This window comes from Nesoenas mayeri (genome assembly GCF_963082525.1).
Source record: "Nesoenas mayeri genome assembly, chromosome: 1".
NCBI classification, from domain to species: domain Eukaryota; kingdom Metazoa; phylum Chordata; class Aves; order Columbiformes; family Columbidae; genus Nesoenas; species Nesoenas mayeri.
In genome coordinates, this window is record NC_137541.1 from 153,649,962 (window position 1) to 153,677,676 (window position 27,715).

General features: G+C 39.2%; 1 protein-coding gene across 1 annotated transcript; it reads right to left on the minus strand.

Moving 5' to 3' along the window:
* Positions 1-15,961: 15,961 nt before the first annotated feature.
* TNFSF13B (TNF superfamily member 13b) lies at positions 15,962-27,414 on the minus strand (the record flags this gene model as incomplete). Its single annotated transcript, XM_080349379.1, has 6 exons — positions 15,962-16,074; positions 17,771-17,921; positions 18,019-18,131; positions 18,413-18,469; positions 26,899-27,004; positions 27,088-27,414. 6 exons carry the CDS (start codon positions 27,412-27,414, stop codon positions 15,962-15,964), a joined length of 867 nt encoding a protein of 288 aa, XP_080205505.1.
* Between the last annotated feature and the right edge of the window lie 301 nt (positions 27,415-27,715).

Consider the following 27,715-nt stretch of genomic DNA (forward strand, 5'->3'; position numbering starts at 1 on the left):
TCTAGAAAGTGTTACCAAAAAGAGAAACAAGTAGAAGCAGTAACTGAGATGCTTCTCTCCATGCCTTTCTACACCACATTATTTCGATATTTTTCCCTGTTCTTCCTTTGCATTTATGTGGGTCTTGTAATCCTCAACTGTTTTCTGGATGTAACCTCATTCTGAGCAGGCACAATACAGGGCAGCATTTGAGGCAATGTGATTATAATACACTAAATACAGGTGAAACTCCAGAAATAATAATGCTTCATTAGATAATTCATTTATGAAACCCATAGAGTCGTGGTTTTTTCTGTTTCACAGAAAAAGGGGACCTTTACAATGAATTTGTTAATTCCCACAAACTCATTCCACGTTGACTTTCTCATTTTCCTACAGGAACTGATTTTTCTGGCTAACACAACTATTAGAAAATCTCAGACATATGGCTCCAGGAAGACCTGTCTTATCCTTCATAAATCTGACAGGGACTTGAGGAAATGTCATTAATTTCTCTATAAAGTAACTTATATCTCTTAGTCAAGATATATCTGCCACCCTAATCTCTTGTTCATCTTTGTTTGCAATCCTCCTGATAAATGCTCATTTCCTTTTTGTCTTACAGTTTCCTTATTACCTTCTTTGGATGGGTAGGACAGACGTTGGGCTATTGCCTAAGAGAGAGGTCTGTGACAGTGCATCTGTCAATGAGATGACCAGTGTAGCTTTCCAAGTGGGTTTTAAGATGGAACTTTTGATTGCTGTGAAGCAATGCATTAAATACACTAAAAAAACCCCATGAAAATAAGAAAAAAACAGGAGACTGGCATGTGGTGGGGTTGCTCAGACTGGAGGAAAGGAGGCTGAGGGGAGACCTTATCGCTCTCTGCAACCACCTGAAAGGAGGTTGTAGCATGGAGGGGGTTGGTCTCGTCTCTCAAATAGCAGCTGATAGGACAAGAGGAAACAGCCTCAAGTTGCACCAGGGGACATTTTCGTTCAATATTAGGAAAAAATTGTTCACCAAAAGGGTTGTGAAGCAGTGGAACATGCTGCCAAGAGAAGTGGTTGAGTCATGAACCCTGAAGGTGTTTGAAAGACATGTAGATGTGGTGCTTAGGGACATGATTTAGTGGTGGACTTGGCAGTGTCAAGTTTACAGTTGGACTCAAAGATTTTAAGGGTCTTTCCAACCTAAATGATTCTATGATTCTATGTCTGAATGTGAATATGTGGATATCTATGCTAAACAGAGCAATAAAAATACAGTTACAGTGAAAAGGATTTCTGGAATTTACATGAAACTGATTTTACTGGAAAATATTCTTTCTCTGATGGTTTACTATCCAAAGACAAAGAGATCAGTTTTTGAAAGAAGTCAAGCCCATCACAAGTGCAACTTAGTTAAGAATTAGAGATTCCCAATGATAACCAAATGTCTCCACTATCAGATAAGAGTTATTTCTTATATATAGAATGCAAATATTCTCTCTTCATTTCTTCTCCTTAGTTTAGCTGCTAGCCAGTGGTAGCTTTACCAGTTCAAGCATTTGGACATCGAGAAGTCTGTGAATTTCCTTGAAATAATCATCTCCCTGAATTTTACTTTGACTGAATTAAGAAACTATATGAAATATTTTTAGTCTAATGTTGAAAGATAAAGCAAATCATACTGAAAGTATCTTACAACCTTACTAACTGCACCTAAAAGAAATTCAGCATCTCCACAAAACAGATAGACACAGGTAGGCACAGAGCAGTGGGGTTCACAGCAGCCAGCAGTAAAAGTTAATCTTGCCCATAGGCATTACCATAAAATTGGGAAGTATCAACCAGGACCTCACCATGTCTCTATATCATTGACTTAGCTGTTCAAATAAGACTGAGTTTCACCATCCCAGCCTCTGTCCGCACATCCACAGCTAAAGCCTTCCTTCAGCCCTGAGGGACTGTCTTGCTCCTTCCATGCAGAACAGGTATGATGAGAGAGGAGAGCTGAGGTACACATCTGATTCCCCTCCCAGGCATCAGAGCACTGAACTCCAGGTGCCCTACTTCTTCAGCAAGTGCACTAACCATCAAGCTATTGTATATAAGGTCAGGCCACCACTTCCTCCTCTTGTGGCCAGGTTTTGGAATGAAACTGTGTCATGCTCTGGGCTTTCATCAATATGGGTGACTAGTTTATGAATGTCAAACAGATTTAAGCTTGAGATAAGTATTGAACATGCCATTTAGCTGCTCTGGGGTATGTGCATTGGCAGAACGTTTTATATGAAAGAGCTTTACCCATGGGGATTTGAAAGCCTACAGACACAGCTACTGTTTAGGCTGCCTAAATATTTATGTGGAGTTAAGATAAATCATTGACTGTGACTGAAATTGCTTGCGTTTCATCTGAATCGTACTTTTGGTGGCTTTCTGTACCTTGGCCTCATGTTCAGTTTTCGTAATGCTTGTGGACCTCTGTACACAGGAGTTCATGAAAAGAGTTCAGTGCTTTTTGGGGTAACACAGCCAGTTCAGAGAGCATGCAGGTCATGCAGGTGCAGTTCCTAATGGCCTATGGAGGCACTGATCCTAGTCTGATCCCAGGGAAGTTCTTTGTAACTGGGCGAGGGAGTAGTTGAAGTTAGATTTGAGTCTGTGGTTTGAATAAATGCATGACAGCCCAACTAAGTGGGATGCAGCTGGAGTCTTTATTTGGCAGGTGAAAGGATTCTGTAGCAGGACTGAAGAAGAGGGTGTTACCTTCTATGGCAGATTCGACTAGGCAGTCACAGGGGCAGAACTCACCAGTGCCACTGCTGAGCATATCACCAAGCTATACTTGAGACCTGTACTTTTCTTGTTAAGAAGAAGAAAAGGCCCTGTTCATCTGCAAAGTCACAGTAAAGCAATACTGTAATTATCCTTGCATGTCTGACATGACTGGGATTTGTGAGTTTGTCCAGAAAAAATACATGAATAAAATGAACTAAAACCAAAACAACAAAACAAAACAAAACAAAACAAAACAAATCAAAACAAAACAAAACAAAAAGATAAAGAAAAGAAGCTATTGCACCAGTCAAACTAGTCCAGTATTTAAAATTATGGAGAGACTCAAACTAATTTTCATATGTAAACTACTGTACAAGTAGTTGAGAGTTCTTGCATGCTTCCCCTCTTTGTAAAATGGCCTGGGTAACAGCAGCTGATACAACAAGAGAGTAAATGTCAATCATGGGGAGGTGGGGGGACAGGGAGAAGTGAAACAACACCCAAATCTGTCCAGTTGTGTTAAAGAGGAAAACAGTCATCAGCCAAATCAAAAAGCAACCAGCAACCTCCAGAGATTTTTGACGCAGCAGCAGCCAGCTTGCAAAATGGTATATATAGAAGAACCATGAAAATTTGTATGGGAGGTGGGAAAGTTGGGGGTGGGGGGTGGCTGAGCTAGAGAGGGGTGGCAGGTCAACCCTCCCACTGGGGCGTAGGGGGCCTCACATCAGCTCTGTCACTGATGGGTGGGTCAGAGGTGCAGGGTGAAGCATGGGGAACTGCACAACACCAGGGCACCCACCTGCACCACCAAATGGGTGTGGGCAAGGGGGAGCCACTCCTGGGGTGTGGGGTGACCTTGTGGCCCCCATGGTTGGTGGGGACTGTCACTGAGAGGAGTATTAGAACTCCTTGGGATGAGTTGTAAATGGTATCTAGAAATTTGAAGGTAAGAGCTGACATTTTGTAAGTGTCTGCTACTGCGAGTTGTGTGCTGCATTGTTAATATTAATCCAGAAAGAAAAAAAAAAAGTTGTCTATTTTATTATAGGGTTTTAATAAACCACTAAATTGCTCTGATCTTGACTTTAAATAAAGTACCTGAGTTGAACAGCTTTTTCCCTGGAGCATCTGAGTATTTTTGTTGGGAAAACAACCCTTAGAGTTGTGGTATTTTTGGAAACTTGTTTTAGAGGAGTATTCTACTTCCAGTATAATTGATGTATATGCTTTAATTTCAGGAACTGTCTATAGAACTGAATATTATAGTGTCTCCTGTGATTTATTCCTCCTAGGATGGTCTGTTGCACCATAGTCAGAGACAACAGACATTCTGGATCACCTTTGGATGAGTAACTGTAGAATTCACAGTAAGATACAGTGGAAAGATTCAGTGTCTGGCTTTAATAAAACATTAACCTTCTAGAACTGTGTATATACAGAAGTTTATTAATCAGTTACCTTCGTGCAGCCTGAAACAAAGACACAGAGATGGAGGGAGGCTCTTGGCCTCTTGTTATATATGGCATGATATAGAATAGAAAATGCAATTAAGTTTAGTAATGTGCAGTAGATGCTATCTGATTTTTAAATATTGCTAGGCACAGAGTACAGATGTTAAGGCACACCATTCATATATTAAGCATCAAGCTTAGGCATGTGCATCAAGCACAGGAGAAATCCTCTCTCCATGGATTTTACAAGCCAAGTCACTTCATGCTCACCTGGCTGACAGAAGACTGCCCCAACAACAGAACAAAATAGCAACAACAAAAAAGAGAAAGCAATTTGCTATTTTGTGTTAGTGATGAGAGATGGTCTGAGCAGCACCAAACACAGCACCAGAGCCACAGCAGCTGACTGTGAGGTTCTTTCAGGCTGCCAAGATCCAGCCTTAGCATCTTCCATTTCCTGACCTGCAATTAAGTAGCCACTCAAAGTAGCTTAATGCAGAAGGTGCAAACACCCTGCAAAAGACCCATGAACAGAGTAAATGCACTTAGTTCAGTTCAAAGTCAATGCATGTATAGTCTTTCTCCATCCAAATTAACATCCAAATAACAGTCATTGTTGGGTGTATGCATTTAGGTGTGAATTTTAAGAGTCAGACATGAAAACAATCACATCACACAAGCAAAACCAGCTACTCAGACGAAAACCTTGAGTTAATCTTTTGTATTTCTGTTGACCTTCTCCTTAAACAGATCTTCTTTCAGCTCTTCCTAATATGTGTACCTGCACCTGATTCTAGCAGTTCTTCATTAATTTATTTGGCACAAGTGTAACAGTGTAGCACTTGGTAGGCTGTGGAAAATGATATTAATGTCTCAATACTTCAGATTTTATATAGAACCATATTTAATTCATTATTATATCAGCATCATTACAAAAGGCAGATAGTAAAGAAGTGCTCTTCACTGAGTTTACAAGTGGCTCTCCTATGTACTAATTCACAGGCATAAACGACTACTTCATTGGCATCAGTGCTCCAGGAGCTTTTTCTTTCTTTTTATCTTTTCCTTTTTCTTTTTACCCTTTTCTTTTTCTATTTTTTGACTTGCAGTGCCAGAAGCGATACAGTGAGTTTAAACGGGAAAGGATTTTTACTACCAGCTCGTTTCGTTCCCAGGTGACGGTGTCCAGGACACGCAGCCGTTCGGCGTCTGTGCGCTGCTGCCCTCTGGCGGGGACAGGCCGGCGGTACCATCAGGCTCCCTAAAAACCGGGAAGATGATGATGATTGTCTGCGGTTGTCCACCAAAAATGAACAACGAAGATAATACAAATTAGCTACTTTTCTTTAAAAACTCTTGGTTACTCTATTTATTTATTTATTTACTTTTGTTGTTGTTGTGACTGTGGTGGTGATGAATGTGAGACCAAGGCCAAAGAAAGCTATTAAAAAGGGATTTTGGATAGAACAAGTAAAGATAGAAAGGAAAGAAGTGATGGAAAAAGTAACAGACTATGTACTTCTCTTGTTTCCACTGTTTGCTGCTTCCACTGATGGTGGAAGAGATGTTTCTGGCAGCCTAACAGATAGGAAGATTGTCCTGGTTTTGTTAAAAACAAGTTTACCTTTTAGTAAATTTGCCTGATAGCTAAAGCCTTCATATTAGCTGCATTTTCTTGGAGAACCAGATACATGTTTTGGTAAACATAGCAATGGAATGTGGAGTTATTGATAAGCATGGATGGACATCTCACAAGAGGGGTAACAAGAAACAGGTGACCAAGAAACTGACCAACTGTGTATAAAATTCCATTCACGTGAATACTTCATATAAAAGTGGGAGATCACGAGGATCTCATCCCTTTTCCCTTTTCCTTATGGCCGACATTAGGACAGGACCTTGCTAGTTGTCCCTGCGAACTGAGGCCTAGTGACAGACTGAATCCAGCTCTGGGCTGGCTCTGCAGTTGTTGAGACTTTCAAGATTGGTTTTGTATATTTTGTGTTATTTTCTCTATTCTTATTAGTAGCATTAGTAAAACATTTTTAATATTTCCAACTCTCTTCTCTCTGCCCTTCTTTCCCTCCCGATCGCCTGTCCCGAGTGGGAAGGGTGGAGAGGGAGGGGCTGAAAGGGGAAGGGTGACAGAGGAGGTTAACAATACATCTGCCATGGTTTTATTGTCACCCCGCAATCAAAACCCTCGACAAAGATATACCATCGTTGTTTTACAGATGAAGAATGCTGGCCTCAACCTCATTTCTCATCAACCTGCTCAGCTTTTCTGCATCAGCTCTGCCTCACACTTCCAGTGTAATATCTCAAGAGAGCATCGACAGTATTCTTCTACAGGTTGAGCACTGGCATTTTGGCTGGTAATCGTAACTTGTCGTGGTTTAAAGCCAGATGGCAACCAGGCACCAGACAGCCTCTTGGTCACTCCCCCTGCCAAGCGGGGTGTGAAAGAGCATCAAAAGGGAAGGGAGAAACTTGTGGGTTGAGACAAGAGCAGTTTAATAAGACAGCAAATAAAGAGGAAAATGATAGTAATAGTAACAACAATAATAATATAATACTACTAATAGCAACAACATATATATGTATGCATATAAAAGAAGTGATGCACAAGGCAATTGCTCATGAACACTGGTCCTGTACAGCCCGTCCTTGAGGAGTAGAGATCTGGACAGCGGTTTGCACTCAGACAAGATCATGTCAAACAGCCAGTCCTGGAAAACAGAGCATCTCAGTCCCAAATAGCTGATCTCAGAAAGAGAGTGAAAAGGCCAAAAACTAATGAGCTGGAAAAGGTGATTCTAGCTATATACCAAGCATAGTTCTAATGGTAGGGGAAATCTCATTGGCCAGTCTGGATGCCAAACTAGATGCTGTCCTATCTGTGCCTCCACCCAGCTGCTATGTGTACCTGCACTGGAAAGCTGAGAAAGTCCTTGGTAACTGCCAAACCATCAATGAGTTCCCACATTCTTTTCATAACAACTCCAAAACAGCCTAGCTACTGGAAAGAAAACATTAACTCTGTCCCAGGGAAGTTCAATGTGTTATTATGAGAGACCTGGGTCTGTTCAGCCTGGAGAACAGAAGGCTGAGAGGGGATCTCATCAATATTTATGAATATCTCAAGGGTGGATGTCAAGAGGATGGGACCAGACTCCTTGCAGTGGTGCCCAACAATAGGATGAGGGGCCACGGGCACAAATTGAAACATAGGAGGTTCCATCTGAATATGAGAAGAAACTTCTTTACTTTGTGGGTGCCAGAGCACTGGAACAGGCTGCCCAGAGAGGCTGTGAAGTCTCCTTCTCTGGAGACATTCAAAACCCACCTGGACACATTCTTGTGTGATCTGCTCTAGGTGAACCTGCCTTAGTAGGTGGGTGGGATTACATGATCTCTAACCATTTTGTGAACCTGTGATCACACTAAATCCAAACCAAAAGACTGTGCTAGCTACTAAAAAGAAAATATTCTAACAACTATGAAGAAAATTATCTTGATCCAAACAAAACCAGCAGACAACTGATAATTGAACAGAGACGTAAGTATGACCCATCGTAAACTTGCTCTCAAAAAAATTGCCAGTTGTGATTAAGTGCTAGACTAGCACAGGGCTGAAAGGTGTCATGGAGCTACTGAGACATCAGGAGAAGACAAGCAGCAGCACAGCAGTGTTGCTGTTGCCTTGGTTTTATTCCCCCCTCCCACACAGCTACTTCTCAGCTACCTCTCCCACCTGCCACATCACCCGATGTGCTACTTCACCCCATTCACTCTCTTTGTTCTTAGTGTCCTCTTGTTTGAGCAGGAGGAGGTGGCGAATTCCTCTTTGAGGAAAAAAAAAAAATCAATAGTGATTATGGTGAAACAGAGTTGTACATCTTTTCAAATCTCTGTCATCCTTGTGACTTTCTCATTCAGAGGACAATAAAAGAAAATATGTAAAAAACCCTGAGCCATCAGTCTGCCACCAGATGCTGCTTATCTGCTGTCCTCTGGCAAAACTTTCCCCTTACTCTTCCTCCTTTAAAAGTGCAAGGTTTGCTCTTCAGTGGTATCAGGAGCTATGAAGCCGTTGCCCTCTATTTCCTTTAATGGGGAGGCAAATGATGTCTAAGCACAGGTAGAAGTGTTACCACCCTTTCCACAGCTACATGTAGCAGTTTCTATGAAGTCTGTGGGGAGTGGAACTTCTCTTCTACCAGGGGAAATAGAAACAGGCCCCTGGAGGTCCTTTGTCCCTAACCCCCACCAAGTCTTTCAGTGCAAAGTTAAATGCTCACAGTGAAGACAGGCCAAAATTTTCTTCGTAATCTCAGTCCTACTTCCTTGCACCTGTAACAGAAGTTACTTAATATAACCTCACATGGCCCTCCCCATTAAGATTCCTATCATACCGAGCATACACAGCGTCCAGCACAGATTCAATAAATTTTCCTCCTGCTTTTTCCAAAGCACAGTTCTTGGCTGACTGCACCCTCCTAAGTAAGTTTGCCTACAGATCAGAATTTATTTCTCCAAAGGCTTTTCCAGAATACTTGTTGCTGTAATATTTCTAAGCAGAATTATACAGCCCTCCATATTTCAAAGCACAGCTCCTGCTAATTTCAGTTGCAGCTGTGAGTTTCAGCACTTCTGCAAACGACACCACAAGGACATCAGTCAGTCAGCCAGAAAATGAGGAACATTCAATCAGTGACCACCTGTGAAAAATACAGTTTAAGGAACTATACAGTAAAGACTTGGGCAGCTTGGAAATTTTCAGACAAAATAGAGCTCTGCCAAAACCACCAATTTGTGGAGTCCAGTATGTGCTGTTTAAAATATTTCAGACTGAAGGACCTGTTAACAAACTGAAAGTGGTGTCTGGAGGGAACTCAGCTTAGAATTCTGAAAGGGCTGTTGGGTACTGAGCCAGGGAAACTGAAAATGGCAGTCTCCAAATACAAAGGAGCTCATCAAGATGAAAGATTGGTGGTTGAAAGATTTAGCATGAGCTGGCAGTGTGCAATTACAGCCCAGGCTAATTGTATCTTGGGCTACATCAAAAGGAACGTGGCCAGCAGGTCAAGGGAGGTGATTCTGCCCCTCTGCTCCACTCTGGTGAGACCCCACCTGGAGTCCTGTGTCCAGCTCTGGAGCCCTCAGTGCAGGAAAGACATGGGCCTGTTGGAGAGGGGCCGGAGGAGACCACATAAACGATCAGAGGGATGGAACAGCTCTGCTGTGAGGACAGGCTGAGGGAGTTGGGGTTGTTCAGCCTGGAGAAGAGAGGGCTCCGGGGAGACCTTATTGCAGCCTTTCTGTACTTAAAAAGGGCCTGTAAGATGGGGACAGACTTTTTAGCAGGGGCTGTTATGATAGGACAAAAGAGGGGAGATTTAGACAAGATGTAAGGAAGATTTTTTTACAATGAGGGTGGTGAAACACTGGCCCAGGTTGCCCAGAGGGGTGGTAGATGCCCCATCCCTGGAGACATTCCAGGCCAGGCTGGACGGGGTTCTGTGCAACCTGATCTAGTTGAAGATGTCCCTTCTTATTGCAGAGGGGTTGGACTAGATGAACTTTGAAGGTCCCTTCCAACCCAAACTATTATATCATTATATCACTCTTTCCTATGCCAAGAAGCTCTGGAAGGTGAGTACCCTGAGCTCAGTCTGGAAGGAGAACTCACCTGCATGTTGATATCAGGATCAGAGATAAGATCTGAAGAAGTTATGTCCGCCAAAAAAGTTTTGGGAGAAATGGTTTTATGTCAAAATTGAAACAACTCAGATTTAAAGAAAGAAAAAAAATATAAAAATATCGGGAAAGTAAACATAGCCTTTCAGCCAGCTCTCACAGACAGAAAAGCAATACAATTCTGATTTAAATAGGACATAATAATCTCTCTTCTTGCATGTTTTGCCTCAATACTACTTCCTTCCAATATTTCTGAAAATCAGTTTGAGTCCCAGCTGAAAACACTTTCCATCAATATCCCATTTTCCATAGGATGAACTAAGTGTCTCTCCCATCACTGAATGAAGGGGGCTAAAAAAGCAAAAGGAAACCTTCATGGGAGCAAATGAAAATGATTACTTGGTCGCATGGTTTGATTCAATTTACACTCTTGAGTTTTGGATTATGCAGTACCTGATAACTGCTAGCAGCTTGCTGTGCTTAACTGGAACCTGTGCATTATTTAAATGTTTGTTGATACTGTTGAAGCACAGACTGGGGAACCCATGTTTCCTTTGCATTCATGAAATGAGCACCCTTCCTTCCCCAGCAGAAGCCTTTCTGAACTGTTTCCAGCAGTCTCAGTCCTTTTGCTGCCCCCCACATATCCTGGTTTCTTACCATAGAATCAGCCAGGAGAAAGGGATCATTTAGGAGGTCTGTACTCCAGACAGCTCAATGCTGAATTCAGATCATATTGCTCAGGGCATTATGCATTGAGTTGTAAATCTGTAGGAACACATTTTTCACGGCCATCTGGGCAACCTACTTCACTGGTTGACTGTCCCCACGGTGTGGTTCTTCAATTCCTGCTTAGATTTTGGCTAAAACACAGCTCATGCTAAGGCTTGATGTATGCTGGGATCAGCACCATTAGGTCAAAGTGAAAGCAACACATAGGTAAGACATGGTGGTCAGAAAGGGCTAAAACTCATTATGCAGCCAGTATCGCCTGCAGCTTGCTGTTTCCTGCAGCCATCATCCTTCCGTATCTGCTGGCTGTAACTTTCTTCATAAACTGCTAATTCCCGGGAACGGTATAGAGCCAGCTTCCAAGATGAAAGGGTAGAAATATGTCCACTTAGCCCAAAAGTTTCAGAAACAGGTTCAACAGCAGCTAGACTGCTGAAGCTTTCACACTTCCCAGTATGATACAGGGGACACCTGCACCATGATGGAGAAGGAAGATTGATCAGTGCTCTCTCCATCATCTAGGTAACTCTTTTGCCCGTAGGTGCATGAATTACAAATTATGAACTGCAAGTTATGAATTAACTTCTGAGTTATAAACCTCATGACTTAAGTTACGAATTAGTGAATTCATGTTAGACATGTCTGGACAAAGGGGATTGAACCCTTGTTTCTCATGTTTGTTTTCTTTCCTAATGAGCTGATAAAATGAAGTTTAATTTAAAGAGTACGTTGACCTGTAAATTTGAGAGATCCAAATGGACCATGACACCATGTTAATATATTTTTTCCTTATGTCGAATATGAACTTCCCAGCTTGATTTGTGCCCATTTTCTCTTCCTACACTTCAAAGGGTATGATTCTGTTTTCTTGACAATCTCCTACCTGATATTGGAAGGCTGCTATTAGGACCCCTCACTGAGTCTCTTCACCAGGCTAGACAAAACCATTTCCCTCAGGCTTTCCTTGAAGGGAAGGTGTGTGCTCCATCCTTACCATCCCTTTGTATGACAAATGGACTCCCTCAAATTTCTCACTTTCCCTCTCATATTTGAGGTGTAGTGCATCCAAACATGGATGCTAGATCCCAAATATGCTCTGAAAGGTGTCAAGAAAAGGGGAGTAACCCCTTACGTTAAGCTACTGGTGACACTCCTGTTAATACAGAGCAGTGTGCTGTTCGCCTTTGTCTCTGACAGGGCTCACTACAGACTTGTGTTTAGCTTGATTTTCCCCAGGAACCCTTGGCTCTTTTCCCCAAGCTGCTGTCTTTGTCTAATCTCACTTATTCCCTAGGCTTTTCACAGCCAGTCCATTTCATGCCTTTGCATTTCTGCCCAACTCACAAACAAACAAATTCTAATAAGGGTCTCTCCAATGTCTGCAGTCCAGCTCCAAATCTGGTTTATTTTCCCCATCACCTCTAAGCTTTACACAACCTGCAAACTCCATGAGATCCCTTCTACATCAAACATTTACCTTCCCTCTTCCCTATGTTTGCATCAACTTCCTTCTCACTGCTCCTTGGACTGACCTTGGAAAACAAGCTTAGATCTTACTAATGGTGGTAGTCCATGGACTCAGACAAGAGACAGAACTGCTGGGAACATTCTCCTCTCCCTTCTGAAAGTTCCATAGAGATAGAATATGCTTAACATGAGGAAAAAGAAAATATTATTCAAAAACATACACTTTGTCAAAGTATGTGTGCACAGGAGAAAGAAGGGAAAGGGAAAGGGAAAGATAAAAGGAAAAGAAAAGGTAAAGGGAAGAGGAAAGGGAAAGAGAAAAAGAAAGGGAAAAGGAAAAGTAGCCCTGATTAAAACAGAGCAACCTCCACTTTATACACATTTCTTCGTTCAAAGTATACACTCTCTACTCCTTTCCAAATACAAAGTAGCCAAGTCATTAAAATAAAATCCAAACAATGCATTTTCCCTACCCTCATCTTTAGAAGAGTAGAACTTTGAGGGCTGCAGTTATCCAACACCATTCAAACTAAGACATAAACCAGAGATACAGACAATCTCAACTCCAGCAGTGTAAGCTTGGCAAAACTATGGGACAATGGAAATCAAGGTCTTACAACGGCAAATGCAATCTGAGAAACAGTCAGAGGCAGTAGAGCCATATAGTGAGTCTACTCTGTAGTCTATAAGGGTGTGTGACTGCACGTTGTATAACAGGCATATATTAATTCTTAAGATACAAATTACATGTTTCAAAGCAGCTATATATCTGCCAACTGCACATTATTAAAAAAGGAAAAAAATCATACAAGCTCACACTTTCTGTGAAAATGTACTGGAAATAAAATGTTCAACTCCCTTATGTTTGCTGTGATGCTGTTTAAGAAACACCACATGAAAAGGAACCAAAGTATTCACACAGTTTGATGCATTTGCAGAAACCTACCTTAAATGCTAGATGTTCTTGATAAGAATGTAAAATATGGTATGAACCAACTAGATAATACTTGTTATCTATCGCACTTATCTATCTACATAATGTCTATCAAATGCAGAAAGGCTCAGAAGCTCCCACTAACTGAGGCATAAGTATGATTGTGGTCTGGATGCACTTTGCTCCCTCACGTATCACCAGTTTGTTAGCAGAACCATTAGGAATGAGGTATTTTCCTTTTCTTCCTGCTTTGGTCAGAAAATGCTGATTTGTTAAAACTCAACTTTGTGCAGAAGCAGATTGAGTTCAAGCAGACAAGTTTTCTCATGAAGGCAGAAGAAAACTAACCCAATAACAACAAAATTCCCAGCTTTGTCAGTAGAAATACCTGAAGAGCCTGTTGACGTGCAGTCTCTGAACACACGTGGGAGTTGTCATAGTTCACATTTTTTGTGAAGAAACTTGAGGTTCAGTTTCATCCTAATACAGGAAGGGAATACTTCTGAAATCTTTTCACTGAGAAGAGGAAATATTTCCTCCAAGCCACACCATATCCCAAACACTTTCCGAAGTTCTGCACTGTCCACATTTGCCAGCAGCAGAAGGAAGAAATAGGGCAAGGAGAAGGGACAGCGATGACAAGTGATCTAGCTTCACAGAATTTTTGCTACGTGCTATGTGTTCGAAATATTACACTGTGTCTATTTATGTCAATGCTACACATTCTAAGGTGCCAAGTACCTTCAGAATTAGCTTAAGCTAAGCACACACGAGCCCACTGAAACCACTGGGGAAACCTATGTACCAAAAGTTAAATTTGCAAGTTAGGCCATCAAGTCTCTGGGAAAGTAACAGTAACAACACATTTTTCCATAACCAGACAACACTAAAATCAACAAGCTTCTAATTAGAGATTCTAGGCATCTCTTTAATATATGTCAGTAATAACAGACATCTCACTGCATGCTAATAACTGTTTTATCTACATGCAGCTTCTACATGTGTACTTTTGGCTAAACCTTTGATTCCTGTACAGGATTTAAAATGCCCTTTTGGTAAACTTACCACATCAAAGTTAAATAATAATAGAGTAATAATGATAATAATGATGATAATAATAATAATAATGAGAAGCAGCAGCAGTGGCAGCTTCAGATCCAGGACACATAAATAAATAAATTTGTACAAGGAGGACTTCCAGACAATTTGAAACTGTAGTTAAACCTCATAAACATCTCAGTGTGGTAATCCAACACACATATGCTTGTTGATGAAGTATCTTCTTGTGGCCCAGAGAAGCTGGATTAATTATTTAATTATTTTACCATAGTCCATAACTCCTAGCTTCAAATTTCTTTTATTTATTGTCTATCACCATGAGAACATAATCAAGTCAGCACGATTTATAAAAATAGACAAGGAGACTGCAATACACAAAATGTTGTTGCTTTACTAAATCAGCTTATATGACACAATTCTTAACTCCTAAAAATATTTTCAAATTAAATACAGTTCATTACTGCGGGTTTTCTTATTTTATCTATTCCAATAGCAGTTCGATACTTCTTTGAAGATCATTGGAATAAGTATTCAATGTTTGAATTACAATAGCTCCTCGAAGTCGCAGCCACATGCCTACCACACTATTTCTTTGACTACACAATACACATGGATTCTTGGAGTAAAAAAGACACAGATCTTATCTACTGAACTAAGCACACAGACAACATAAAAGAAAAAAGACATCTGTCTAGTCTTTCTACAGGTTTGATTTTTTTGTAAAACAGAGTTCAAAACTGCAGAAAAAGTCTATAGTTAACCTATGGGTTGAGCCCAGATGTCTGGAATACAAAGAGTTTGTTAGTTGTATGGCTGGTTCCAGGCTTACTGACTTTTTCTTTTTTACTACATTGCATAGAATAGAAAAAAGCAAGACAAATAAAAAAATATATGAAATATTTCCATTGGATACACTATTCAGAAGAAGATAAAATTCTATGCCCAAAAGTCAAAGGCTTATACATGTGTTTCCATATTTTCATATCTATACATACATACACAATATCTTTATTTGACTACAGAAATTATGAAACCAGAAAACCAATTCCACCCACTGTATTTTGTTGAATCTCACCATGTTTCTTTCTATCCCTGCCTTGCTTACACAGAAGCATACATGTTCCATGATGAATAGCAATACTTTGAAATCAAGCTGTTGATGCATCTTGTATATTCTTTTTCTATTGAAATTACTCCTAATTAGTAAATACTAATAGATTTTAGTAATTAATACACCTTTTGTTCACAGGGAAGAAGCAAGCCGGTGGCTACTATTCTGTTTATTTATGAAAAGTTTGTTTTCATTATCCCATGGATTTACATGTTTTTCTTTCCTCAAAATCTTGCTGTCAAAGAATAAAAACTGAAAAAAAAAGGCCGAAAACACCTGACATCTCCATTTTGTGATGGGGAATCTCCTGTTCGATGTTTCTTCTCCGTACTTTATACTTAAAATATATTATTGATTAAACAAAGCAAATCTAAGATGTGTTTTAGTTTTCCTTTTCAATTATGGATAATAATTTGATAGTCAATGGTCCTGTTTATGCTATACTTTAGAGGCAACTCCTTCTTCGATTTGCCTTATGGGCAAGGAATAATTTCAAAGCCAATAAACCATTACTTTACAGTTGTTATTTAGAGTCTCCCTTTGTCTAAAATAATTTTGCTTTCTGGTAATCACATGATGGTTATATCTCTGGTATGTTTCCTGTTTTGGGTTCCCTTATTAAACTGAAAAGAAGTTCTCAGAAGCTGGTAGTGGATGGGGAGAGAGAGGATTGGCAGCTTCATTACAATTCAATATTTTTTCTGACAAAAGCATAGGAAAAGAATAAAAAGACATTACACACAAAACCAGAAATGAATGGCTTCAGAGGAGTCTAACTGCACCAAAAAAAGTACCATCTCCATCCAAGGATATTTTGGCCCTTCTCCGTGGTATTGTAAGTTGAAGTTCATCCCCTTCTTCTAACTTTGCAATGCCTGGCAAAAGATTTGGAATAATTTTAAGTTAATATTTCAAGTACATTATTTTCATAAATTGTATGCAAAAAGTCATTACACATCATCTTATGAATATAAGTATGGCTTTTTCTTGTGACTTTTTTTGTCTTTATGCACAGTCTTACAACTTGCAGCCTACCCAAAGCTGACACTTAACCTCCTCTGTGGAGCTGGACCCACTTTCCCCTCTGCACTCAGCACATCACAGTTCACTCGAGCAAACACTGCAAAAAATCATAACAGCGGTGTACCCAAATTCCTCATGTTATGATGACGAGACAGTCAAGGTCAGCATATTGCTGGTCCTACACCACTGTGTTCCCATGTTTCTGGACGAGGTCTCATGAGCTTTACCAACCCAATAAAGCTACCAGACATCAGCTGATCCATTGCAACTGCAGAGCACAAAAGTGCTTCCTGCTAGCCGCGCATCAGCTGACATGACAACCGAAAGCACCTCGCCTTCAAGTTGCAGTCACTGAGCTGAGAGCACATCTAACATCTGCTGTGACACATGCTCAACAGCATGAGGCATTGCAGTGAGATTTGGGTTTCCAGGCGAAAGCAGGAAAGTGGGAATCTGGGAAGCAGGAACCATGAAGTGGCAGGATGGAGTAGAGATCCTTGTTAGGAAAGGGAGTAATATAAGAGTAAAATAAGAGGACAGACAAAACGGAAGGTTGTTACGATGCCAGAATGTGTGGCAGGGGTGGCAGAAAGTTAAAGAAAATGTTTGGACTGCCACAGCTGACAGAAGGAAGTAAATAATTTATTTTTATTTAGAAAAAATCTTAGCTTCCTTCCCCATCCCATTTGTTTAATGCCATTACTTGCCAACAGTCAACTCCATCACTCAGTGTCACCCACTTTTTGTAAGGCATTGATCACACAACCTGTGAGTCCTATTCACACAGATCTTACTGGAAAATAACAAAAGAGAAAACTCTCAAATCCACCATTAAGGGGGAAAGACACACAGATAAGAGCTACCGAATAAGGTTTAATAGGCCTTGACAATAATTCCTCAAATGCTGCTGCAGGAATACACATATATATTGAGCATTGAGGCTGCTAGAATAGCACTAAGTATTTCAATTGGTCTTTCTTGTGGTGCTTCTAATTTTTGCAGTTAGAAAGATCTACTTATAGGAATCAATGATTTTCATCTAACCAAAGAGTAAAACTGCAGTAGCCATAATAAAGAGCAGAGAATTAAGCTGTTAAGAAACACCTTTGGAAATCCCACAGTAAGGTATTCAAAAGCTGGGTTGCTAAAATTAATATGTGACCTTTTAAAGCAGAACATAGCTCCTAAATATTTTATTGGGTTAACTAAATGTAAAATTCAGTCCCTAAGTTCTTCAGTGAGGACAGTACGTGCTGCTTTCTTCTGCTTCAGGCATTTGACTGAAAGCAAAGTATCCATCCCTGTTATGTAGTCAGTGGAGAGAGAGGAATTGTTCAGATGACCTAAGCTAGATGAATGTCCTCCAACTGCCAATACCTTCTATAAAACCATGTTTTTTTAAAGTATTCTGTAATTTTGCAATTAATTAGATCCATTAATGTAGGCCATTTTCTTTACAACTGCCACAATACTTCATCACCCAACACTAGACATTCTATTTGATACAGTGTATTTGCAAACAAAGAAAAGAAAAACTTAGATGTTTACCAGCCGTGTAGCAAGAATTATTCGGATAAGACTGTGGCATATTTTGGATGCAACGAAACAATGTCACCAAGCTGAGATCATCACCAAACACGTGGGCCTTCTTCCTCTGTATTAGGTGTCCCATAGCAAATGTTGTATCGGTATATAAAACCTACCGAATGAAGAGGTGCAGACTTCAAAGATACTGTATTGGAGACATTAAAAATCCTTTAACACATCAGATGCTGAAGTAAATTGAGCATTCTCACCTGGCCATATATGAAGAAATAGCCTGTTTCTTTGATCACTATTTTATTTCCTTGTTCTTCCAGAGCCGTTCCACGTTTAAAGCTCAGAAGCCAAGGGACAATGCTTGAATCATCTAAAAGAAACAATATTCGTTGGGTAATCAGAAAAGTAACTTGCTTCATTTTCATCTGCCAAAGTTTAATAAAGCTGACTTTGAGTCAAGACTTCCAGTCTCACTAGCTGGATTTCCCCACTGAAAAGAGGATATTTGCAAGAACTGTCCAGCTGGTGGGTTTTGTTTGTTTGTTCTAAATACAATATCATAACTCAATTACTGCTTTGAAGTTAGATAAAATTGGATGGAAGAGCTAATACGTGGACATGTTAGCTATAAATTGTGGAACATATTCTTACCTTTCTGTTGGATATCACTTTTGCTGTCAGCAATCAGTTGCAAGCAGGCCTGCAGCACTGCAAGGTGAAAGAGTTTTGAAACCAAAGAAATAGGAATCAGCAATAGAATAAGCTTTTGAAACAACTTTAAAAAAAGAAGATATGAAAAAAAAAAATTCCTCTCAATCTCTTATTTGGAAATGTAATCTATTGATTTTAACACAGATCTTACTCAAATGTGTCCAAACAAAATTCATACCACAACATGTACTAGATAAATTTCAGAGATCATGCAGCTAAGCAGGATGCCCCAGATAACCACACCGGTAATGCTTGTTGTAATTTCTGGCCCTAATATAATTGAAAAATGTAGCAGTAAGTCAAATAAGCTAGGAATCATAAGATCAATTAGCTTTTTCATTTTCTAAGCAAAAGGTCAAAAAATACCCCAACCCTGCCAGGTATGACAGATTTCAGATTTTCTAGTGATGTTTACTGTATCATTTAAAGAAATTAGTTTCCAGGCATAGTTGCTGTGAAATATTAGTCATATATACTGGTTACACGGTACTTTCAAAATAAATTATCGAAATCCATATATATGCACTTTCAATATGTTTTCAGATACCCACACTCAATCAACCTATACCGAGATTAAGAAGGAAGTTACAGAGATGACTGTTAGCAAACTAATGCACACATAACAAATAGTTTAGTGTTTGTCAAAACCGATGGGTTACTCAAAACTGTAAAGACTGGCAACACTAATGAGAAACTAGGAGTTTGATCAGCAAAAAATATTGCGGTATGCTAAAATATAGGCTCACAAGTGAAACAAATACCTTAAAAAAAATCTGCTAAGCCTAAATGGCAGGGAACAGGATAAAAAGAAAAGAAAAGGAGAAAGAAAAAGAACAGTTGCATTTGCTGAGATAGAGTTTAATGGAAACATCTGGTTCTTATGCTACTTTGAAGGTCAGAAAACAGAGCAGTAACATCTACTGCACTTGAAAGAAATGAATTTACTAAGAGTCAGGAGAAGAAAATTCTGCCTTGGATTTCTGAATCTCCATTTTTGTTTATCTCTTTTCAGGTAAGAAGGTTGTATGCCAGATTTGACCACTCTCACTATAATGAGCAGTGCCTGGCTCCATGGGATCCTGTTTCTACACCTGCCAGTGGTATCCGCATGTGTAACCAAGTGCCCAGCAGCACAAACCTCTTGCTGCATGGCAGGTAGTGAGAGGATTTGAGTAGAAAGCAGCTGCTGTCAGTATCTAAGTCTCTTTTCCAAGGGTGTCTGCCTGAAAATGCCAGAAGGGGGCTGGATGCTCACCAGCACTTAGCGGTGCCAACTGGCAGCAGCCAGAGATTCAAGCACACGTCGGGGAACGCTTCAATATCACAGTGATCACACAGCCTGTGAGCCCTACTTACGTTAATGGGAATGCTATCCTGCAAGCTCCTGTCTCCTTCGCTGTTCTTGAGTTCTATTAACACCAATCAATAATGTGCCAAAATCTATAGATTCTCAAACCAAGAATTTAAAGGCACCTGAATTCCCTATCTTCTGATAAGAAATAGAAAAACCAAGCCATCACAAAATCAGTCATTCAGTGATTTTTCTCTCATGGAGAGACATTCAGTCATTTTCTCTCATGGACAGAGTTTTCTGAAAAAGAAGATTCCAAATAAAATAAAACTGTGATTTTCTGAAATCTCACAACAAAACACATCAGGCAATTTATTTCATAAGAGATTCTATTCATTCGGTCTCCTTTGGAGCTAAGTGCTTTCCTAGTGAATAGAATTTGCTGGTTCCCTAGTATTTTAGTAAGCTAAACCAATATTTTAATTCCTGCTTTTAAAAGAACTCACTGGTGTGACCACTGGATTTTCCACTATCCAAACAAGAGAGAATTTGTCATGATTCACACTAACCAGCTGCTATCCAGCTGCGTACCAACAAGCAGTGCCCACAAGCAGTGAGAGTTACAGCTACTTCAGCAACTCTTGTTTAACCTGCTCTGCAAACCTGATTGACATTCTTAAAACTATCTCGATTCACAGTTTGCAAGTCTGGATTTATACTTCAGTTGTTTGCAGCACTGGAATACTAGTCATCATTGCTGATAACTGCCACACAGTAATTGAACTCAACAAGTTCAGCACAGACCTTTTCCATCTCTTTAAAACACAAACCAACTCTCCGTTATTCTACAGATATCAAATCTACATATATTCTCTATAAAATCTCACTATTTGTTTTTTTTAGTGTATGCAGATAGAATTAAGGCTCCACAGAAGACAGCAAGCTTGTTCTTCACGGAAAATTATGGACACGGCAGTGTCATTCATGACAATAAAGAGAACAGAAATTAGCACTGTGGCCATTTTACTGAAAGCCACAAAGGACAAATAGTATCTAAAAAAGTATTTGAGGAATTGAACAGCATGCTTCAAAAAATGTCCAGAAGCCAAGACTGACACATAACTATTTCCAGCATATACAAGCACTTCACTTTGACCACAGTGGAACTACATTCATGCTGAAAATTAAATAATTCATTGAAACAAATTCAGACTAAACAACTCTACTATTGAGGAGAATATATGGATATACAGAGTATGTTTTCTGGATAAATTAATAGAGATTTTCAGTAAAAAGTTAATATTACTAAGAAATGTTAGGAATTCTATTCTAAGGACCCAAATCTTACCTGAAGTACAACATCAAGAATATATGCACTACAAAATGTGGGTTGAATAATTACTATCAGTACAGAGTAGAATAAATCAAAAGCTCTACCTGAATGCCCTTCAGCTCAGCGGAAATGAAACCTGAGCATCAGGTTTGTAGTCTAAAGTATTTTTGAATAATTCATGTATGCAGAATGCAGGATTCCTAAAGTATATCTTAAAAATATGTAAAAATATCTAGACTGAGTGTCACCATGAGGTCTAGTTGTACAAACCAGAAGGTATCTAGAACAAGAAAGCATTTCTCATCCTCTTCTGACTTTGTATAATGGCTTTAATTTGACAAGAGGCTTTTTTTTTTTTTTTTCTGATTTTAACCACTCTGCAGGGTGTGTGGGGGAGAAGAACATTTCAGAATCTCTCTTCTTCCATGAACAGAACAGCCAGTTCTGAAGAAATTAGTGACTCCAGATGCCTTTATAAACCACAGTGAGAACACGAAGGGATGTGTTCTCCACTGGTTGAGCAATGCAACCACAATTAAAAAAAAAATAGCACTAGCTTTTACAGCGGGATATGAATGCAGCCTTCTGCATATCTGTATGATTTAAGACCTGATACTGGTAAAATCGAATTTGCCCTCCCATGCAAGCTTTTGTATTATTTAACTTGCATAATAACTTCAATATTTTGCAATTTAACTGCCATCCAAATGAATTTTTAAGTTTGTTATCTGTGAACTCATGCACAATTTTTTAAGTTTCGGTATCTGAGGCCTGAGATATTTATCTCAATTTTTGCTGAAATAAAAAGAAGCAAAAAACCTGAACTTTAAAAAACAGATCTGCTTGTTTAGGTTCCTTCTTTGGTCTAGATCTGTTCTCTGTAGACTTCCTGAAACATACTTAAACACTATAGATAATTACGTTTATAAATGATATTCATGCTCTTGAACAATTTGCAGTTCTTCCCTTAACTTCTTCATTTCTCATCAGAAGAGATCTTATTTTACTTTTTGTTTGTGTATTTTTATAGACGGGTTATTTTGGTGCTTTTCAATTAAGAAATCTTTATATGGCATTAATAATGAATTAAATAAGTCCCTGCATTAAAGTGGCTTGGTCAAAGTTACAGATATGGCTCAGATCTAACAAACCTCTTCAAAGTATTGCTAGCATTATTTTGACCTTAACAGAATTATCAGTAACAAGGTACACTCAGAATAATAAGGAAATAATTTACTAAGATTTAAGAATACTTTATGTAGATTTCTATTATACAGTATAAAGCAGAATATTGTTTTTTAAAACTAGAGCCTATTTTGTGTATCTTCGATTGCAGAGAGTTCTGCATAACACACAACAGTGATTCATTCATTAAATAAGTGGAATTCCTCATGTAAAATTGGAAGTATTGCATCAAGTAATTTTCTATCCTTTCGCATAGAAAGGCCTACTTCCTTTTGAGCTGTCCTGTTGTCAGCAAAACCAAAAAAGAATAACATCTCTTTTCAAGAAGTAGGCCTTAAAAAAATACATAAGAGAACTCTTATATTTCCCCTCTTCAAATAATAAAATAAGAAGTACTTTGAACACTTGGTGAGGGAATTTTATATGTGGTATTTGTTTAGACTAGTAACAAAAGGTTAGGTTTCTTCATTCAAATGTTGCCACAGTCAAGTTCCACTTGTAAAAGTTCTTGCTATCCCTCTGTCACAGAGATCTAAAACTGCAACATCAAAAATGCTTCTAACCAACAAATAAATCAATTTGCCAGCAAGCCGAATACCAAGAACAATGGCAAAATTCTCACAGCCTATCATAGAATCATGGAATCATAGAATGCTAGGGATTGGAAGGGACCTCAAAAGATCATCTAGTCCAATCCCCTTGCCGGAGCAGGAACACCCAGATGAGGCTACAGAGGAACGTGTCCAGGGGGGTTTTGAATGTCTCCAGAGCAGGAGACTCCATACCCGCCCTGGGCAGCCTGTTCCAGTGTTCTGTCACCCTCACCATGAAGAAGTTTCTTCTCAAGTTTAAGTGGAAGCTCTTATGTTCCAGTTTAAACCCATTACCCCTTGTCCTACCATTGTTTGTCACCAAGAAGAGCCTGGCTCCATCCTTGTGACACTCACCCTTTGTATATTTATAAACTTTAATAAGGTCACCCCTCAGTCTCCTCTTCTCCAAACTAAAGAGACCCAGCTCCCTCAGTCTTTCCTCGTAAGGGAGGTGCTCCACTCCCTTAATCATCTTGGTTGCCCTATACATCATACTTGCATGACAATAGTTTTGTCCTATGGACACAACGGATATTGGGCTAGAAATTGGAAAGTGATACCAAAAAAAATTGCCTAGTCACAAGCCACGTTAACCTGTTTCACTGCTTTGTGGAATTACTTAGAATTTCTCTTCAGTTCCCTCCATACACACAATAAGGCTGGTTGAGATGGATAACCTCAGTACACCAAAGTAAATATAGTCCATGGGTGCTTCAATCCGATCACAGCAGGACATCGCCTGAATCTGAGTTTCTAGAAGGCCAGATGCTCACCTCCCTAGTCAGCCATGGGAATAAAAATCCCACAATAATGACCAGAATGAGGCACAGAGACCGTGCAAATGAAACATGACAGTTGTATGCTGAACTGGCTTAGGTAATGGATCCTCTTGTTCCTGGACTCAAGCACACATACATCTTCAAGAGAAACAAGCAAGGAAGGCAATCAATAATTCTAACCAGGGTGTAAACTTCAGGAGAGGTTTTTTGCTGTGTAGTAACTTTCCCCTACAGGCAAAATTTATAAAAAGAAAGACAAATAAGAAAAATCATATCTGTTCTTATATGTCCTGATATGATATTTACCATAAATGGTTAGATGATCAGTCTGCCTACATATTAATGATACATGCCTTTCAAAATCACCCATTAACTCCTACTCATTGTATCAAGAACTCTGGTTCTGACTGCTAACTGTACAGCTTTATTTGGAACAGATACTTGAAAGCCATCTCTTCAACCTACTTGAGCTGGAAATTTTCTCAAGACACAAAATGTACATGCGACTACTGATGACTAACAGTTTTAGCCATGAACACAGACAAACGTTTAGCCCCTAAAAGTATGAAATAATGATATTGTATTAGATCCATATTCCTCTAATTGTCATTTAAATTACAATTGCTATTTCTGGCCACTTTTATGCATGCAACATCAAGCAAATAGAAAAAAAAAAAAAAGGGAATTCCACATATTCAAGAAGATCTGTGCTGGGCCTAAAAGAAATCATGGAGCATCCATTTCTGGAAATTATTAACAGAAGTTTAAAAAGAAAACAGAAATGAACCATAGCTTTATTTATAAACAAAATAATGGTTTTATATTTTACTTCTATTCTCTGATGAGAAACAGTTGTATATCAGTGACATTTTCAAGTATTCACTTTCTAAGGAATTAGTCCTTGTTAAAGTGAAATTATAAGTGAGCAATTAATTGTGTGATTGGACTCTAATTTGAGACCTTGTTGAGGCAAATAGAAATAGGACAAGAACAAGACAACTCACTCAATATCGTAATTAATCTGCCATCACACCCAAATAAGTGCAGTGCATCTGCAGGGCAATTTGGAGGCTACTGGGATTCTGGTACCCAGAAATGTGTGAGAGAAGATAAAAATGCAGAGCTAGTGATTGTGTGAGCATGACCAAGTAACATAGGATTCAGCACCATGAACTACACCATGTTCTCTTATTTCACTCACTTTCCTAAAACAAAATTCTACCCTGATTAGTGGGTTCATGATAATCAGTGAAGTCTAATCTGAGGAAATGTAGCATCTTACTGAACTTTCACAAGTTTAATTTGTTGTAATTAAAGCAAGCAGAAAGGTAACCCTGTCTAACAGATGACCTTTTATATTAATGCAAAAATTGTAATTTACTTTTTTTTCTTTTTTTATATACAAAAATATGGTAGACGTGTTATAACACATTATTTTTAGTAAGTTATGTAGCTTTTCCATTTTAAATGAATGCTTTCTGTTATCCATCCTAAAAAATTTCAAAGCCAACTTTGAAAACTTAAAAAAACCTCGACTTTAAAAAATCTTTAAAAGCTTAGAGAAATGAGAAATTAGTATCTTAGTTAGAATTTTATGTGAGGAAAGATAAATAGTTATAATCAGAGGTGGCTACCCCATGAGAAGAATCTTACATCTGCCAGAAGCACAGCTGAGGAGCCTAAAATCCTCCTCTCCCCCATATACCCTCAAACAGCAATAAGAATAAACATGAAAGCCACTGTGAATGAAAGTGAATAACTTGCAGAGTATTGATGCTATAACATTAACAAGAAAAAACCCCAAACAACAAAAACCACACACACACACAAAAAGCCTCATTTTTAAAGATACTTGTGCTTTAGGTGTAGAAGATGACTAGTTTTTATTTGGGAGATGCTGGGGAGGGGAGAGCAGGGAAGCTCTGCGGCTCCCATGGTAGGACACAGGCTACAAGAAATATGATTTAAGCAATCTTCTCTTTAGATCTGTTTGTGAAATCCCTCTTAGCCAAGACCCTGAACTAAAGATAACTAATGAAGTAGAATAACACCCATTTAAATGTATGGATTTTGGGTGATATCCTAAATGAATATTCTCTTTTGAGAGACTTGGAGGTAGGTATAGTACTTGAACTTATACTCAAGAACTCCAGAGCTTAATTTTCATTTAGCTTGCTGAAGCTTAAGTGAAATACATTTCACATTAATTAGTCAATCAAAACACATTTTAAGCAAAACCTGATTTAGCCTTTACCTACAAATTACTCTATTTTAACTTCATATATTCATAACTTAAGATATTAGCTTTCATCAGTTGAAACAATATAAAAGTATCTGTAAGGTGACTGAATTGATTTAGCAACTCAGGAATGTTTTTAGTTACTTGGTGCAGTTAGAGCATGTACCCAAATTGTTATTATAAAATTTTGCATTGCATCCTTTCAGGCAGCATTGTGTTTCAGAAAAGAAAATAAGATGTAGGTATTTTATCCCCAGAGGAAACAATTATATTCCATTTATGCTCCAACATTATAATACACACCAGATGTCTTTTATTGAGTACAGTCTTCAGTGTTCTCACCTTTTAGAAAGGTCATGATAAAAAAATCTTAGTGGATAGGCATTCCTTCATTAATTTTCCTAATTATATTAATATATTGTTTTAATACAGAAATGATGCCAAACTTCTGAATTCCTTATAGCCTGCCTTTTTTGACAGGTACAGGTCAGCATTTCTCTTTGAAAGCTCTTACTTCGCTGAAGTTGAGTTTTCTTGTTTCTTCTCTCTTTTAGGATGGACATATTTTCTCAGAAAAATGACCTGGCATTTTTAATAATAGCATTCCCTCTCTAATATTAATCAGAAAGCAACAAGTTAGTCATTACGCTGAACCGAGAACAATGGATTTAGAATTCAGCACTTTACAATTTGAGTAATTTAAAGTTGCCTTACTCAACTCTACCACATCATGGAGAAACATCTCTGTTACAAGTAGATTTGGGATCTAATGTTCCAAGTTCAACCTGCAGATACCACGAATGTCTGGCACTTTAGACAGTATGGTAACCATTAAGAGAATATACCTATAATTAACACCATTCTTTCAGCAACAATTGTAAAAAGCTTAACAGGCTCTGGTAGCATGGATCGGCTGACAGGAGAAGATAAGAGTCAAACATCACTGCTTTTCTCAAGCTGGTATCCAACTGGCACATCCCAACCTGCTCCACCAGCTGCTATTTACCTGTTTCTTCTGTGTGGACAACAGACTTTCTCACCCTGTTTCTGCTCCCATTCCAGGTTTCATTTTGGAAGCTCTCAGCTGGGCCATGACCAGGAAGCCTGTTCTCCTAATGGGGAGAAGCATCAATAAGTGAAAGCAGCCTCATGTTTGCTCATCCTCTGCAAGCTGAAAATCACCCCTCCCGCTTACCTGCCTGGCGCCAGCTGCAGACACTTGCAGGAAGGAAGAAACAGAGGTACCCACTTTATTTTTGTCAGGGGACACGGGTGGCTGGTCTAGCGGAGACCTTGCCTGGACCCTGTAGATCAGCTCGCTGCGCAGAGCTTCTAGTTCTGTTTTCAGGGTGATAACATGGTAAAGAGACACTGCTGCAAGACAAGAGGACAGGAGCATTGCAAGCCACAGGAATGTGACAGAAAAAGGTCCCGTGGTGCCCGAGGCAGCACCAGGGGGGGCAGAGGGAGAGGAGGCGGTATCCTTCTGTTGGATGACGTGCAAACAGTCCACGGATTTCATCGCTGCTCTTTCCTCACTAAAGCCAGAGGGAGAGTTCAGCTGTCCCCCTCCGAGGTGCAATCCATCTTACCCGTTGCTCTCTGAAACTAAGGGCATCCAGAATAAGTGAACAAAACGCTCAGATCATTTCCTGTCATATGAAGCTGTTGATAGAACCATTAAACTTAATGTACAGAGTGAACGTCTAAGATTCAGTCTCCTTTTAGTTTTCTTCTTTCTGTGCAGCATTTTGGCAATGAATGACTTCTCATGAACCGCTTGCTCAATCTACCTTCCTCCTTTCACTTTCAACTATTTATTT